General features: G+C 33.6%; 2 protein-coding genes across 2 annotated transcripts; both read right to left on the reverse strand.

Moving 5' to 3' along the window:
* Positions 1-4,116: 4,116 nt before the first annotated feature.
* On the reverse strand, positions 4,117-9,758 carry LOC111997349 (NADP-dependent D-sorbitol-6-phosphate dehydrogenase). Its single transcript, XM_065770319.1, is given in 6 exon segments — positions 4,117-4,630; positions 4,760-4,984; positions 8,385-8,408; positions 8,510-8,566; positions 8,568-8,608; positions 9,440-9,758. Coding segments are annotated over 6 exon segments (711 nt in total). The 5' UTR covers positions 9,573-9,758; the 3' UTR covers positions 4,117-4,399.
* Positions 9,759-12,025: 2,267 nt separating this feature from the next.
* Positions 12,026-16,068, reverse strand: LOC111997360 (NADP-dependent D-sorbitol-6-phosphate dehydrogenase). Its single transcript, XM_024029445.2, has 6 exons — positions 15,936-16,068; positions 14,365-14,459; positions 14,108-14,225; positions 13,292-13,424; positions 12,570-12,789; positions 12,026-12,361 (listed from the first exon to the last, which is right to left on the reverse strand). Exons 1-6 carry the CDS (start codon positions 16,066-16,068, stop codon positions 12,131-12,133), a joined length of 930 nt encoding a protein of 309 aa, XP_023885213.2. The 3' UTR covers positions 12,026-12,130.
* Between the last annotated feature and the right edge of the window lie 410 nt (positions 16,069-16,478).

A 16,478-nucleotide genomic window follows, 5' to 3' on the forward strand; every position in this document is an offset into this window, starting at 1 on the left:
CGACTACTCGAAGGCCAAGGAAGGTGTTCGAGGAGAAGATAAAAGACTTGAGTATATGAGAACTTACACGAACAGGATCGAAAAATGATCTTTGAACTCGTAGAGATTCTTGTAGATTCTGAATTTAATGATTGAAGAGCTTGGTCAATTTGAATGCCTTTGTTCGCTGGAAAGTCTGAGAATCTGTAAAGTAAAGGAGGAAAAACCTCTTCTAGGGCTTTATATAGAGACAAACGAAGGGGTAGGAGTTATCCCACCACCCAAATTTCGAGAAAGAACCACATCCGTTGGATCAGTAGTCCACCATTAGATGGCAGAGACAAAACGCCGCCTGGAGTAATTAATAGCGCTTTGGGAATATTGAAACGGCAGCAACAGTTATGAAGCGCCTAAATCTATGCTCCTACATGTGTGAACTAAAATATTTTTGTATTTTTGACTTTTACTTCGTAGCAAATCAAAATCTTATTTTTTCTCCTCGGTTGCGAAGGAAAAATTAAAATTTTGAGGGGCTATTGTGGGGGGTAGAAACTCAAACTTATGTATTGAGCCCAAAACCCTATTTGAAGGTTACTGTGTGTCTGAAGAGGTGAAAATTGTTAAGAAGAAGTCCGCATGAAAGAAAGATACTTGGGAGTGAAGAAGATCAGTCCGAAGAGAACACCAGCGTTCCGAAGTGATCATTCTCCTTGGATGTAAAAATTCTTGGTCAAGCAAATATCTGGGGGAGTTCGAATGATCTTACTAATGACTTCAGCGATCTAGATAAGTTTTGGACAGGCCTGGAGATAAGAAGAATGGAGAAATATCTAAAGGGAAAAGCTGTCACCACCACATTAAATGTACTGCATCTGCTTTTCTAGCCGCATTAATATGGAGAAGACCCTTGAATAGTGTCAATCCAGCTACCACCACTCACAGAAAGCTAAGGAAAAGATTTGACATGACACATACTCAAGTAGACACTTAGATGAAGAACAAGTGGACGATGAAGATGGTAAGGGAGGATGATATATAAAAGAAAAGCCTTAAGAGGAGAGGGGGACAGTTCTGGAGAGTTGTATTGATTTTTCATTCAATAATATTCCTCTTTGGACATCAAACTGAAAAGCTTTGAAGTGTGTTTTTTATATCAGTTCCTTCTTGTACACCAAAATTAACTATTGTTTAGTCCACAATCAGCCTAGCTCTTTCACCCATTCTCTACAAATTCATTGTTCTGGGTTCATTGGGCTCATAATCCAAACCTTTTGGGCTTGGCCACAAAAATAGACCCTACAGGAGTAATATTGTATAATAAAATTTGATAAAAGCATATTAATTCATTCTATATTATTGATATTTATTATGTGATATAATAAAGAGCTTCATTACGAAATCTTGGTTTTTTTTTTGGTTTCTTCAATGCTTTGTTATTGTGGTATGGAAACACTTGTAAAGCTTGTTAAGGTGCATATTATCATCATCTGTTTCTTTATCTTTAATGATTGAAGTTTGGTCCGGCCCTATTTGTTCAATTTTTTAATTTTCATCACTTTTTTCTTTTGTTGCATTATTTGTGCTAATCACTAATGAATTAGCATTGGATCGAGAGACTCTTGACTGGATCTTAAAAAGTTTGGACTTGCGGATTTGTTATCGCTAAGATTTTTCGTAAGCATTTGCATTTATATTAAATTTCAGTGATATGAAAGTTTTTTGTAAATGTTTTTATATATATTTTGTTAATTTAAGAATAGTGTAGCAAAAGAGTTAATGTAGCATATTGGATTGTGTATATATATATATATACATATTTTACTTCCATACCTTTTTATCATTTGAAAGTGCATAAAAAATCTTAGCAACTGAGTAATTTTCAAAACTATCAGTTAAATTGAATTCATTCAAATGAAGTATGAAAATGCATTTTTTTCCTAAAATTTTCTTCAAATCATGTGGGATTCCTTCTCCAATATCAATCTGCATATGAGATATTTAATATATATATTATGATCAATACTTTTACAATAATTTAATAATTTAAATAAGTTGCACCTCAGTTTGTTTTTTGGCATTTATTTAGGATTTTCTCAGTATCTTGATCAAATATTACAAAATTTATTTTGTCAGTTGCATCAAAAACTTCAATTTATATCATGTATCTGAAATAGTTTGCAATTGTATATATAATAGTTACAGTGAGATGAATATATTATAAATATTTGAAGAGTATGTAGTTAATGTGAGTGCCTCTAACCTTGGGATAGGGAGATTTGTTTTTGTTTCACATTTTACACACCAAAATGATCTTGATTGTGATTTGACATTCTTTCCACAAAGCATGCACAAAATGTAATATCAACCCATCATTGTATCAATGTTGCTTATTGTTGCAATACCCTAGCAATTCACATCCTGTAATAAATTTTGAAGTTAATATGTATTACCTTTTTAATGTAAATAATATGATGTATTATTATTTTTTCATGTAAATGATGAGTATAATTTGAAATGATTAGCAAACCTGTTTCATAAGATCTCATTCAATGCATTTTATCTCTGTTATTGTCTTCATATTCTTTAAAGATAAATTCTCCTATGAAAATTGTTTTGCATGTATTTTTGGTATTTCTTGTGAAGGATCTTGTTTTTGTCAATTCCTATCATTGAATTTTTTTAAAGGAAATACTATGTAAATGGCATTTTGTGAGATAATATATGCTATTTTTAGACTTTTTTTGTTTTAATAAATTTTAGAAATATACACTTGTCAATTATTTCAACAACCTCAGAAATCTCAAGATTTATATATATTTTTGTTGCATTGGTAGATGGCAAAGAAATTTGCCTGCATAAATTGCATAGAACATTATTAATAGACAAAAGTGTATTGAATTGAAATTGAGAAATAAAGGAAGACATTATTTCATGAGAATGAAATTTTTTAGAAGTATCATCTATCATCTATATGTGAGGGAGGTGGAAGAGAGTTTGTGAGTAAGAGTTTTGGTATTGATTTAGATTATAAGTAGGAAGGGTCAAACTTGGGTCATAATATGTAAGGTAATAATTGGGCTTGAACTTTTTATAAGGTTTGGTCTGTTTTTAAAGTAGTTCATTTTGTAGAGAATAACATTTGGTCTAATTGTCAAGAGCAGCTCATATTTTATACAATAGTAAAAGTGAGTAATAGTAAAAGTAACTTAACAAAAAAAAGGTAAAAATGGCTAAATGAAAAATTAAAGTGCCACATGACAGAACCTTATGCACTCTTGCATGAGCTCTTTGCTTTTGTGTATATATATATATATATATTGAATATTGATTGATTACCATGAGTTGGTGAGTGAGAGACAAATTAAGATGAAGTCAGCTTGGAAAGTATTTTATAAGTAATAGATGTTTAGACAGTGTAATGTGTGTTTTTAACATGTAAAGGAGAATCTCGTTAAAAGCTGGGGATGTTTGATGAGGCTAAATAAGAATGAGATACCTCAGCATTATTGGAGATCTACTAATATGTGCAATGAAAATGTTTCACTGACGGGATATATAACCAATTTTATATATCGGTCAATTTGTTAAAGCTATTATTTTGAATATATCAGCGTGTAATTTACTCTCTCTCTCTCTCTCTGCGCATGCGCTTGCCTGTGTTCCCATTCCCATGTTGCAGGCATGTGTAATGCAATTAGTCGTTTAAATCTGTTTCAGTTAAGCACATCTTCATCAAACAAGCTATGTTGGAGGAGGCAAATGTTTATATGACAACTTGAGGAAGGTTTTTGCATTAAATATAGAAGTCTGCAATGTCAGGTAATTGCTTCAAACACTTAAGCCAGAATTGTTTTGATCTAATGCAGTTCCAAGGGTTGTTAGTTGTTACTACTTTTACCAAGATCGGGAGACTACCAAGGAACTAACATCATGTCATTCAGAGCAACCATGAGATCTAATGCTTGCCTAATTTATCCATTGGAATTTGAAAAATATTATTATATCATTCTAAAAGCAAGCAAAATTGCCATAAGAAATGTTGTATTACTTAATTAGCTTAAGCAATTGATCTGGTACTAATGGAGGAACTTTGGGCATCCTCCAATTCACAAAAGGCTCTAGTTGGTTCTCAAAAAATGATGCAAGGACAATGTTAAAATGATTAGATTCTTAAGCTGTTTTAAGCACAAAAGTAATTCCACCACAGAGCCAAGATGCAGGTATGAACCATCACATTACAGAGTTTAGTGCTCGTGATATAATAAACTTGCAAACATTGCTTTCAAACTGAAAAGATCTAAAGAGCTATGGAAAAGTAACTAAAATAATAGTTTAAATGTTTCAAATGCCAGTTCAAATCCAAAGGATTTCCAATAGCTCCAAAACTCTTATTCTTGCAGGATTAGAATTGCTGATGCAGTTATGCATACAAATCTATGCCCCAAAACTTTCCAGGAGTATTGGTTCGGTGTTTCCTGTCCAAACTTTTAATCTGGTCCATGTCCTCCTTGGTTAGCTCAAAGTCAAAAACTTGGAAATTCTCTTCCAATCTCTTAAGGTTTGATGTCTTTGGAATGACGACCGTGTTACGTTGGATGCCCCATCGAAGGACAATCTGAGCCACAGTTCTTTTGTATTTTGCAGCCAGTCCCTGGCACGAGAGAAACAAGATAATGAAACTTTTGCTAAACCAGAACTCAAGCAGAATTTTTTTTTTTTAATTCAGTGGTAATGATAAAAGGTGACAATTTATTTATTAAGAATGGAAGAATTAACTTACTTTGAGAACTGGATCATCCAAACATGACACTGAACCGAACCATTCAGTGTTGGCTGCAGCACCTCCTAGAGGAGTGTGAGCTGTAATACTAACACCGTGCTTCAGACAAAATTTGACAAGGGAATCACGTTGAAAATAGGGATGTGTTTCGATTTGATTCACAGCAGGCTTCACTTTGGAGTAAGCTAAGCAATCTCTAGTTAGAAAGATATCGTAGTTGCTGCAGAGAAAATTTTATCAGAACAAAATTCCATACTTTGAAAGATCTGAAAACTGATAGATACTTAAGTGAGGACAAAAAAGTTGAAGCTTTTCTTTCACTTACAGTGTATATCAGATTCCAAGACATCTCTCTAACCATAAAAATTCAAAATGATGACTATGGCACAGTTTATTTTAAGGTGTGGATGGATATGCAATACATCAGAATTTTTAGAGGGTGCTTTTGTCAAATTTAGGGGTGGCAATTCGTGTTTGCGTGTCGAATTCGTGTCATATTAACTCATAAATATCTGACTATATGGGTCAACACTAACCCGACATATTTATTAAACGGGTCAAGATTCCTCAGCCTTAACATGACCCATTTATTAAACGAGTCAGTCGTATCGACTTGTTATTTTATCAAAATAAAATTAAAAAAATTATGAAAAAACAAACAAATAAATATTTTTAACATAAAATTCAAAACTGTATTACAAATAATTATTCAAAACTAAAGCATATCTCAAAATCACAAATAATCAATCACAATATGTCAAAGAAAGTAAATCGCAACAACTAATAAGTTTATATACCTAGGTTTGAAGAGTATATTAGTAAAATGTTATTTAATTAAACAGGTCAAATAGGTTCCATGGGTTGAACACTAACCCAACTCGTTTATTAAACGAGTCAGTCGTGTCAACCCAAATATGACACGAACCCATTAAGCCTTAATCTATAACTTGCTAATTTTATGTCGTGTTATGTCAAGTTCGCAGGTCGTGTTTAATTTTGCCACCCCTAGTCAAATTGTTGTATTCGGTGAAAAAAAGTAAAAACCATGTTACTGATGATTTCTAATACAGATCATGATAGTTGTTCCCTCTACTGCATTCATGTGGCTCAAGTTATTGGACCCAGTCAAACTAGGTTTTGCCGGTCGTGTCAAATTTCAACTCTTTCTACAACAGCCCACAATTAATTTAATGCCCGTCTTTCGACAGCCAAAAAACAATAGGAATTCTGGATGAGATTATGCACTAAACCTTTGAACATAAAATCAGGGCAGGATAAACCTTACCCATATTTTAATACATGTATACTAGGCACAAAGGCAGCTAGATCTGCACAAGTTGTACAACTGTACGCATATGTATAACTTCTTAAAAAATGAAGCTTACACAATTAGTGAATGTTAAACATATATCAATTTAAGAGTTATAAAGGATAATAAAGTGAACATAAAATCAAGGCAGGATAAACCTTACCCATATTTTAATACATGTATACTAGGCACAAAGGCAGCTAGATCTGCACAAGTTGTACAACTGTATGCATATGTATAACTTCTTAAAAAATGAAGCTTACACAATTAGTGAATGTTAAACATATATCAATTTAAGAGTAATAAAGGATAATAAAGTGAATTCATGACTAATATATGATGTTTAGAAATTAAAATACAAACCAAATAATAAGATCTAAAATAGTAAATAAAAGATAACTAGATAAGTGTTCAAGATTAAAACAAAAAAGAAATAAAAGATAAGTGTCCCTCCCGTGTGCTGCAATTTTTTTTTTAAAAGGACACGGTTGGGACATGGATGCAAAATTTTCCTAGGCATGTCCTGCGTTCGACACAGGTAGGGCACTACAAATGAAGTGTCTATGCTTTCTAGATAAAAATCACCCTATAAAAATAAAAAAAAATAAAAAAATCTGTATGATTGTCATGACTTATGTTTTGTATTATAAAGTCACCATATTTATGATCTCTATTTCTAGTCAACATCTTGACTTAGGTTTCTTTCATTTCTTAGTAATAATGGGTGGCAATACTCTACCTAAATCGTACACACAAGTAATAAAAAAGAGAAAACTAAAGATGGAGCCACTGAATTTCTCAATTCTTACGCAAGATACTTATTTAGATTTAAAAAGTGCATTAAAATTAATAGAATTATTTGGGATAAGATCCCTCCCATTTAAATATTCTAATTCCCTCCAATTTATGAGACATGTGGCATTTATTTGATTTTGTCTGATTTACATAGGTTTTTAAGACCGTTGGATTTTTTAAATGCCATGTGTGTTACATCTAGATAAAAATTGGAGGAAATTGGAAGATTTAAATGGAACAGGATTCTTTCTAGAATTATCTTGCTTGCCGTATCTAGACAAATACCAATCCAACCCATTTCAAGAATAAAATGAAGTCGACCATCTCCTTTTACATTGCATTGTGACAAGAGAATTGTGGTAAATAGATTTATCTTTATTTGTTGTGCAATGTTGATGTCTCGGACTATGTTAGAAATGTTTGCAAACTGGAAAGGGATAGACACCATCTTTGCTCGTGCACTCATTTTATTGCTTTAAACCTAATTTCACCAATATTGTTTTTCAAATTTTTGTTGATTGGCAGTTGCTAAGTGTTATCCTGTAAAGTGTGGCATTTTTGTAGTTATATGTCCATTGGCTACTCAAATTAATGTTTTTAAGACTCACATCTAGTGATTCACTTCCAATGTTTATACTCTTACTGTTTTGATTAATTGCACGTGTGTGAATCTATATTTTTTAAATTAATCAGCAATTATGCCTGTCAATCAGTATTTGTTACTAAAAAACAATTATTTTGTTGTAATCATAAACACAATGCATGGTGGACATGTATCCGTGTGAGTTGAACAATTGTTGTTGTCACAAGAGGATCCTGTTAATCCTTCACATTTTTAAAGAAGTATCAATATTCTGTTAGAGTTATTGGCTAATTTAGTGTCTGAATAACATTAGTAATTTTTTATTTGGAAACAGCCAAACTAGAGTTTTTTCCCCCTAAATCAATGTTTTATTAGAAGAGATATTGAGTCGGATTCCATCTATTCTCCTAAAATGGCTTGAAACACATTAGAAGGAAGTGAAAGTGCAATTCAAATTTGGTGTTGGGCTCCTTGATCTTGTTGAATCTGATAGTTCAAATGCATCCTTGGCTGTTTGGCAGTTATTAACCAAAACTTATGGGTAATGGTATATTCATCCGTGATTTTTTTTTTATATAAAGCTTGTTAGATATCACACCTCATCTACATGGCTTAGAAGGCACTACAAAAATCTGAGTCTATAGCCGCGTTTGAAAAACGCAGCTATAGACCCCAAAAACGCGGCTACAGGTTGGGGCCGCGTTTCCTGTAGCCACGTTTGTAAACGCGGCCTAAGTACCGTGGCTACAAGGCAATGGCTGCGTTTTTGGCTCTGGCACATGAAACCGGCACTGCAAGCCTATGGCTGCGTTTTTTAAAAAACGCGGCTACAGGTTCCGCTTGAGCCGTGTTTCAAAACGCGGCTACGGTTACAGACCTGTAGCCGCGTTTTAGAAAACGCGGCCATAGGCTTGCACTGGAGCCGCGTTTTAGAAAACATGACCATGGTCTGAATTCCAAAGCTGCAATTTATGTGCAATTAATGAAAGAATTTGTCATTATCTGAAAAACTTGAGTGTTACCACTACAGAAATAAAGCTCATAAATTCGCAGATAAACTAACCTTTGTAGTAATAAAAAGATCCTCTCTCTTCACAAGTCCGGACTGAAATGCTCCTACATGCAAGTGCCTCTCCAACTTCGGTTTCATTCTTGTAATCAGCTGCAAGCAACATTATTTGTCAAATATCAAATGCCTAATAAACACCTCAAAAGGGAATACATAGTACGATCACCACAGGAAAAACATTGTGAGCATTTTTGGTGGGAATGAAGCATGAAACAATTTCCCACATTTACTCTCCCATTCCAAATCTACTCTCAAGTTTCTGTTCTTCCAACAGTGTTGAATGTCAATGATTTTCTCAATTTTGATGCAAAGGTTGATCAATATACAGCACATACACATTACACACGTTACACCTATAGGAACTCTCAACCCTACCTCACCCCCCAACCACTTGTGAGAGGAGACGGTGCTATTCAAATCAAAGCTCATAGGAAAATTTTTGCTTACAATAAGTGGGGAGGGGTGGGATTTGAACCCAAGTTCTCTCCTCCATGGGAGAGTTGCCACTGTCACACAACTAACATAAGGCTCTTGAGTCTTGACAGAGATCATTGGAAAAAAAAGAAATGTTGCAAGATGTGGTGTTTTGAATTTCCAATGATCTATAAACTCAAAAAGCAGACACCCAAAATCCACATAGTGTTGCAATATGAGAAAGTTTCAAGGTTCAGTTAGAAATCATACTAGGTTGCACAAAGTATTTCCAAGCACCACAAAATTGAATACCCAACAATTCTACAAGTAAAAGAACCAGAACAAAGACTGTTTGATTTGTTTCACTCTTACAAGTAATAATAGTAAAAGTTATTTTTTACGGTAATAGTATACAACAGAAATTGAATACCCAACTAATCTACAAGTAATATAACCTTCGACCCATCTCATAAAAAGCAAAAAAGATTAAATTTTTATGAGAGAAATTACCGGCACAATCAAAATGGCGATAACCAATTTTGATGGCATTGATGACAAGGTCCTTCATGTCCTTGCCTTCCACACGCCAAACACCGAAGCCCACTAAGGGCATCTTGAACCCACTGCTGAGTGTTACAGCCATTTTTTTCAGTTTTGAGACACAACTAAACCCTCTTCAACTCTCTGCCTCTCAGCTTTTTTTTTTTTAATGTTTGCAGCTCAAAGAGAGAGGATTGTGGTGAGTGTATATAACGAGGTCAGTTTTTGGCTGTTCTTTGCTGATAAAGAATATACTGATGCTGGCGTTTCTATTTTTAGCGTTAAAGATGCAGCTAGAACAAGATGTAGCTAAACTTAGTGTGATTTACTCGAACCGTTTGATTTGGTCCAAGTGCCAATGATGGTCAAGCGATCAAGCCGGCAAGGTAAACATTTCCTTTTTCCTTTTGAGGAGAATTTAACAATCTATATATTTAATTTTTTAATTTTTATCACTCTCACAGTGTGTAGGTCTCACAGTAGCTTAAGGTCTATAGTCCACAATCCACGTAATGGGAGAGAATATATATATATATATATATATGAGATATATTAAGAGTGACCCAAGAGTGAGGTATTATATTTATAGAGTTGAATGGCATTTGATTCAATGAGGTCCATTGGATTGTCCTTTGTGACTAATAAACAATATTAGGATGTTCGACAACTTAATAATTTTCTAGATGTGTGTAATGAGAGATGACAACGAGGCAGGATAAGGTCAAATAAAGTTAACTTATTTATATCTTGTTCTGTTTTCGGGCTAAGAAAATTGTGCGAGATGGGAAATGCATGTTGAAAACAAGTGGGTTAGAGGTATTTTATCATTTTTAATAAGTTTGCTTCAATATTAATGAGAGAGAGAGAGAGAGAGAGATCAAGTGTTTTAAGAGGTAGTAATAAAATGTGTACAACAAAATTATAACTATTTTAATTAAAACATACACTAACATTTAGGATGGGCAAGACAAGCATAATTTGTCCTCGTCCCACCACCTCTTCAAGGCATGCTAAACCTGCATATGGCAAAGTGAGGCGCGATGGAGAATTTTTGCCATCCCTATGTGTAGTCTCCCATCATAAAGCACTGAGTAATTAAGAAGCATTTGAGAAAACCCTCAGCTGTTGGTTAGGATATTTGGAAAATAGTTTTAAATACTATCTTAGAAGTCGTTTTGGAATGGTCATTAGAATATAATATTTCAATATTAGTGTACTATTTCAAAATTATATATTTATACTACTATTTAAAGGGCTTTCCTTATTTGGGATCCTCATTTTTTTTTTTTTTGTTTAAAAATGTCCTTATACCCTTATATTTAAGTAGAGACAAAACTAAAAGACAATCTAGTAAAAATATAACTCTAACTTCTACTAAAACATTGCCTAAAAAATAGGGTCACTCTTTTATTAATTTTCAAATTGCTTTATTCACTTATAAATTAGATTTTCAAAATAAAAATTACATATAAAAAGTAAAGAAACATTTTTTTTTAGCTATAAAATAAGACCACTAAGCCCAACGTTTTCACTTTTTTTTTTTTCCTCTCAGATTGAGATAAATGGAAAGTTATGACACTAAACCCAAAAAAAGCCCCATCGCACGCACAAAGCTCGTGTGTGATAACTCTCACTAAAACATTGCCTAAAAAATAGGGTCACTCTTCTATTGATTTTCAAATTGTTTTATCCACTAATAAATTAGATTTTCAAAATAAATATTATATATAAAAAAGTAAAGACACGAGTTTTTTTTTTTTTTTTTTTGGCTATAAAATAGGACCACTAAGCCCAACATTTTCACTTTTTTTTCTTTCTCAAATTGAGATAAATGGAAAATTATGACACTAGGTGCCTATTTGGATTGGGTTGAATAGCTGAAACACACGTTTGCGTTTTAGCTTCTTTTTTTTTTTCTTTTTTTTTGACGCATTTTAGTCAATTTTTTTACTGTTCATTCACTGTTGCGGCTACTGTTCATGAACAGTAGCCGCAATATTTGACTTTTTTCACAAATTTTACTGTTCATGAACTCACAAATTTCACTTTTTAGCAACTTTTTCATTAAAAATAGGTCTTACGGTACTATTTATACATTTAAAAATTATTTCTACAGTATTTTTCAGTTTTCAGTTTTATCCAAACGGATCCTAAACCCAAAAAAAGCCCCATCGCACGTGCAAAGTACATGTGATGAGGCTAGCGTGTGTGTGTATATATATATATATATATATATAAAAGTGGGTTCAAGTTAGTAACTTAGATAAGAGTTATAACCTTTTTTTTTCTTTTTTTTAAGCGGTAGAATTTCAACATTTGCATTTTCCTTTAGGCTCCATTTGAATCTTGAGAAGAGTAAGGGAAGTGAAAATGATCTACTTGAAGATAAATTCATCAAGATATATCAAGGAATATCCTTCCCATTTTCTCATTGCTTCCATTACATAGCAGAGGGTACTTAAAGAATTCACATTACAAGGTCAAAGTCAAATTAAAGATCATAACGTCAAAAAGTTTCACATGATGGAGTTTTGGCACTCATGCACGATCCAAAAGTTCATAAACTCCTCTTATTGCCAGACTAAAATCACTAGGATGTTCAATAGCTCATGTTCCCTTAACACTTGAGGGATGAACAATTACTAGAATCTTGGACGTACTTTATGCATACACATCTACGCCCCAATCCTTGCCGGGTTGATTGGTCCGATATTTCCTGTCTATAGTTTTGATCAAGTCCATGTCCTCTTTGGTCAGCTTAAAATCAAAAACTTGGAAATTCTCTTTGAGTCTCTCAAGTTTTGATGTCTTTGGAATGACAACTGTGTTCCTTTGAATGTTCCACCGAAGAACAATCTGAACCACACTCTTTTTGTACTTCTTTGCCAGACCCTGAAAGAAGAAAACATTAGACTACTCATCTTTGATGAACTCTCCTATTTGGTTGTGCTTATTTTCATCATAAAAGAGAATGTATAGTTTTAAAGTATCATCTATTTCAAGGTAGATCTGTACTTTTACAGAACAAACAAAAATAAGCCAATGAAACTAAGTTCATCCAAATGAACACTCTCAGGCAATATGTGAAGAGTGAACTTACTTTGAGAATTGGCTCATCCAAAAATGAATCTGAACCAAACAATTCAGTGTTGGCCACAGAACTGCCTAGAGGAGTGTGGGCTGTAGCACAAATCCCATGCTTTCTACAGAATTTGACCAGAGAATCACGCTGGAAGTAAGGGTGACTTTCAATCTGATTCACTGCTGGCTTTACTTTGGAATAAGCTAAGCAATCTCTGGTTAGAGAGATGTCATAGTTGCTGCAAATAAGAGTAGCACGTTTCAATCAAATTATTTGATAACAAAGGAATATATACTAAAAAGTCTGGAAAATAAAATATAGTCATGATCCTCTCAGTTTGACTTGAAATGGAAAGAGTCAATTTTACGATTAAGATTTTATTTTCTAGATCTAACAGTGTGCAAAGTATCACGTCATTTAAAATTTTAACCATGAACGAATCCATTTCAAAAGGAGAGGATCCTTTCTCTTGAGGACTGCATATGTAGTCCTCCGAATCAATGCCCAAGGCCATCTTCCCCTATTATGCTTGATTCTCCTATGTTTGCTAATCTTGTTATTAAGGAAGGATGTAACAATCCTAATGTGATGGCATGATTGAAAGGGAAGAATGTGATGACACATATCAAAGAAAGTCACAAGAAATTATGCAGACTTATTAAAGTGATGCATTATTCCCATGCATCCAGAGGAAAGTAATTGGAAGTGTTAGAATCTAGCTAGCTATAGGCCAGTTGCACCTGATCCCGATGCTACGAACCAGACCCATGAAAACAAGATCTTCCATATCATGCCAAGTAGTTTCCAAGGATATGGTTGTGTCTATGTCCAGCTTCTTATTCTCATCCAGTGCACTGGCAGTTGTGCCAACTCCTGCATGCATTTGGAATACAACTGATTGAGAATAAAGTTTAAATCACCATACATGAGGGGACCAGGATCCTAATTTCTTGTCAAGGGCCCAAAAAAGCTAAAGTGAACTCAAAGACGGCAGTGCAGAATATCATTTATAACTAGACTGACAAAGTGACAAGTGACAAAAGAGAGGCAAGATATGGACATTTTAACCAGTGAATAGTCTAGAAACCTCCGATCCCATCAAGTAATCTCATTTTACACACCCTTTTTCGTCTCATTCTGGTTTGGCTAATTTAATTTTATCATGGAAAAAACCCAACAAAACATTATTTAAGTTACTACAAGTCAAATAGTTTCTGTTTTTGACGTCTCATTTTTACATCATATTTATATTTTATTTCTAGCCAAGCAATGCTAATGGCACCTCTCTCTATTTTTTTTTTCTTTTTCTTTTTTTTTTTCAATATTTTCGTAACTTGTTAAAGTGGCAAGTTCTTATTGAACTAACGTTGCTTTCACATGTGTACACCACTGCCGGTATTTTTATTATGTACCAATCAACCCCTCACTAGTTGCAAAAAAAGTTTGCATCTTTAAATTTATTATTTTCGGGTTATGCAGCCATGAACTGTGGCCTTAACTACACTACACTGAAGATAAGGATACCAAATATGATGAAACAGGCAAGCAGGAAGTACCGGTATGGCTGGTAGCTATAGGGAAGTGAACAAGGTACAGATCCAGATAATCTAACTGAAGCTTCGTCAGACTGTCTTTACAGGCCTCCACAACATGTCCATAGTCTGAATTCCAGATCTGCAATTAGGATATAAAAAAGCCAAGAAAACTTTGTTCATTTTGCTTGAATTTGTGAGATAATTGAGCAATTATAGTCTGATACCAAACCAAAAAATAAAATAAAATATTTTTAAATTAGAAATGAAGTTAAACTGGCCTTGGTGGTAATGAAAAGATCTTCCCTCTTGACAAGCCCAGTCCGAAATGCTTCTGCAAGTGCCTCCCCAAGTTCTGCTTCATTCTTGTAGTGAGCTGCAAAGCAACCAACCTTGTCAACTGGATCTAGATCAGGCACCATAGCTAGGGCTATTGCACCAAGCAATTGTTAGAGGAAAAAGTTGAGAAGATTACATGGTAAAAAAGTTAAAAGTTTTGATCCAAATATTAAGATTAAAAGTAAATTTTTTTTTTTTAACTTTTAATCTCTATCATCAGAAGTTCGATTGCATGGTAATATTGCAAGGTCTCAATCCATTGTTAACTAACCATTGTTTATCTTATGAACACCTCAAAATGGAATCAATGAATTTAATAACACACAATTTGTATTCCACTTTATGCTTCATCAATTACACTATGCATGCATGTATGTATTTTTTTTTTTTCATTTAATTTTTGGTTATTTATAAAGAAAGATAAAAGAATATGTGACAAATTGTTATTAGTGAAACATAAAAAGTGGGACAAAGAATAAAAACTATTAGAACATTCTTAGCAACCTAACCAATTGCATTTTTATAGTCAAAATTGACCGTCACCCTAACTTTGTGTTTGGTTGTGAGGGGCAAGAAAAAAGAAAAGAAAAGAGCAGGTAGGAAAGAAATGGGAAGTAAGGAAAATGAAAATATGTTTGGAAATAAAGGGAGGAGGAAAAAAAAGAGAGAAAAATATACTAATCTTTCATCTGTTTGGTTTGCACAGGAAAGGGAAGTGGAAAGAAAAGTTTATATTTTTTATTTTTTATGCCCACATGAATTTAAAGGGGATAAAAACTCATAGGCAAGTATAATTTTCTAGTCACGAAAACTCAAAGAAAGAGTCTATAAACATAAAAAAATTTGGTAAAAAATTTCACATTTGTTAATATGATTTATTATTAATCGTAGGTAAAAAAAATTATGTGACCTAAATAAAAATCAGTATAAACTTATCAAATCAATTGTCAGTTTTTCGTGAATGTGACATTGTTCAGACCAAATGTGTGATGGTACACATTTTCATTGCATTGTTTCTCTCTATTTCTGCCCAAATCGGACAGAGTACAAAAAGTGGGCTTCATAGATTTGATGTCTTTTATTTTTCTTTTCTCTCGTATCAACCAAATAAGGCAATGTGTTTTTGGATCTAAAAATATCTATATTAACATATTTTTGTCGTTATTACCTGATATACATAACACTATTCTCTCAAAATGAAAAGAAAGACCTTCAACTAGTATTTTTCTATACCATACAACCCTCACAATATATAGTAACAAGTGTCCATTGTAGGAACTAGTTCAAACTTCAGCTAGATTAACTAGAACTTAGAAGCAAAATTGAAAATAATTAGTTTGCTTATAACTTCTAACGTCTTTAATTGCCCACCGTTTGCCTGTTATTTCACAAATCAAACAAGTAAGTTAGACCTTAGAAGAAGAATACAATGTAATCACAATGAGTAGCTGAAAGCACAGAAGAAATGTTGCACATACAGTACAATAAGATACAAGTGATGAGTGAAGGTTACCAGCACAGTCGAAATGGCGATAACCAATCTTGATGGCATTGATAATGAGGTCTCTCATTTCATTTTTTTCCATGCGCCAAACAACTAGGCCGATTATCGGCATCTGGAAGCAATTGTTGAGTGTAATTGCCATTTCTTCTGGCCCTCCAAACTGACCCATTGTAATCTGCCCTGCCTCTAGGCTATGCTCCAATGAAGCCTTGTGACTAGAAGAGGTGCATGGCTCTACCGTTTATATATTGAGAAAGTCTCAATGGTAGCCACTAAGCTATCTCACTAATGGCACAAGAGTAATGTACCTACCATCGGCAGGAGAAATATCCATCTGAGTAGTGTTTGTTTAGATAGAAACTAATTTACATAATTATACACACAACCCCAAAAACAATTGAAATCGTGACTTGAATAATGTACTTGCCCCTGTTAGGTTTTAGGAGAAATATCCACCTAGATAGTGTTTGTTACAAAGAAACTCTTTTACACACACCTTCGAAAGCAATTAATATCGTGACTTGAATCAAGTCACAATTTCAATTGCTTTTA

Source organism: Quercus suber, unplaced genomic scaffold, assembly GCF_002906115.3.
Source record: "Quercus suber isolate HL8 unplaced genomic scaffold, Cork oak 2.0 scaffold_29, whole genome shotgun sequence".
Taxonomy (NCBI): domain Eukaryota; kingdom Viridiplantae; phylum Streptophyta; class Magnoliopsida; order Fagales; family Fagaceae; genus Quercus; species Quercus suber.

What these genes read in the sequence shown, in the direction of transcription:
- LOC111997360 (XM_024029445.2), bottom strand. Translation starts at nt 16,068, where the DNA reads ATGGCAATTACACTCAACAATTGCTTCCAGATGCCGATAATCGGCCTA. An exon ending in TATAGCTACCAGCCATACCG is followed by an intron (nt 13,425 to 14,107) that starts GTACTTCCTGCT and finishes AAATGCATGCAG; the next exon opens with GAGTTGGCACAACTGCCAGT. An exon ending in GTTCGTAGCATCGGGATCAG is followed by an intron (nt 12,790 to 13,291) that starts GTGCAACTGGCC and finishes TCTTATTTGCAG; the next exon opens with CAACTATGACATCTCTCTAA.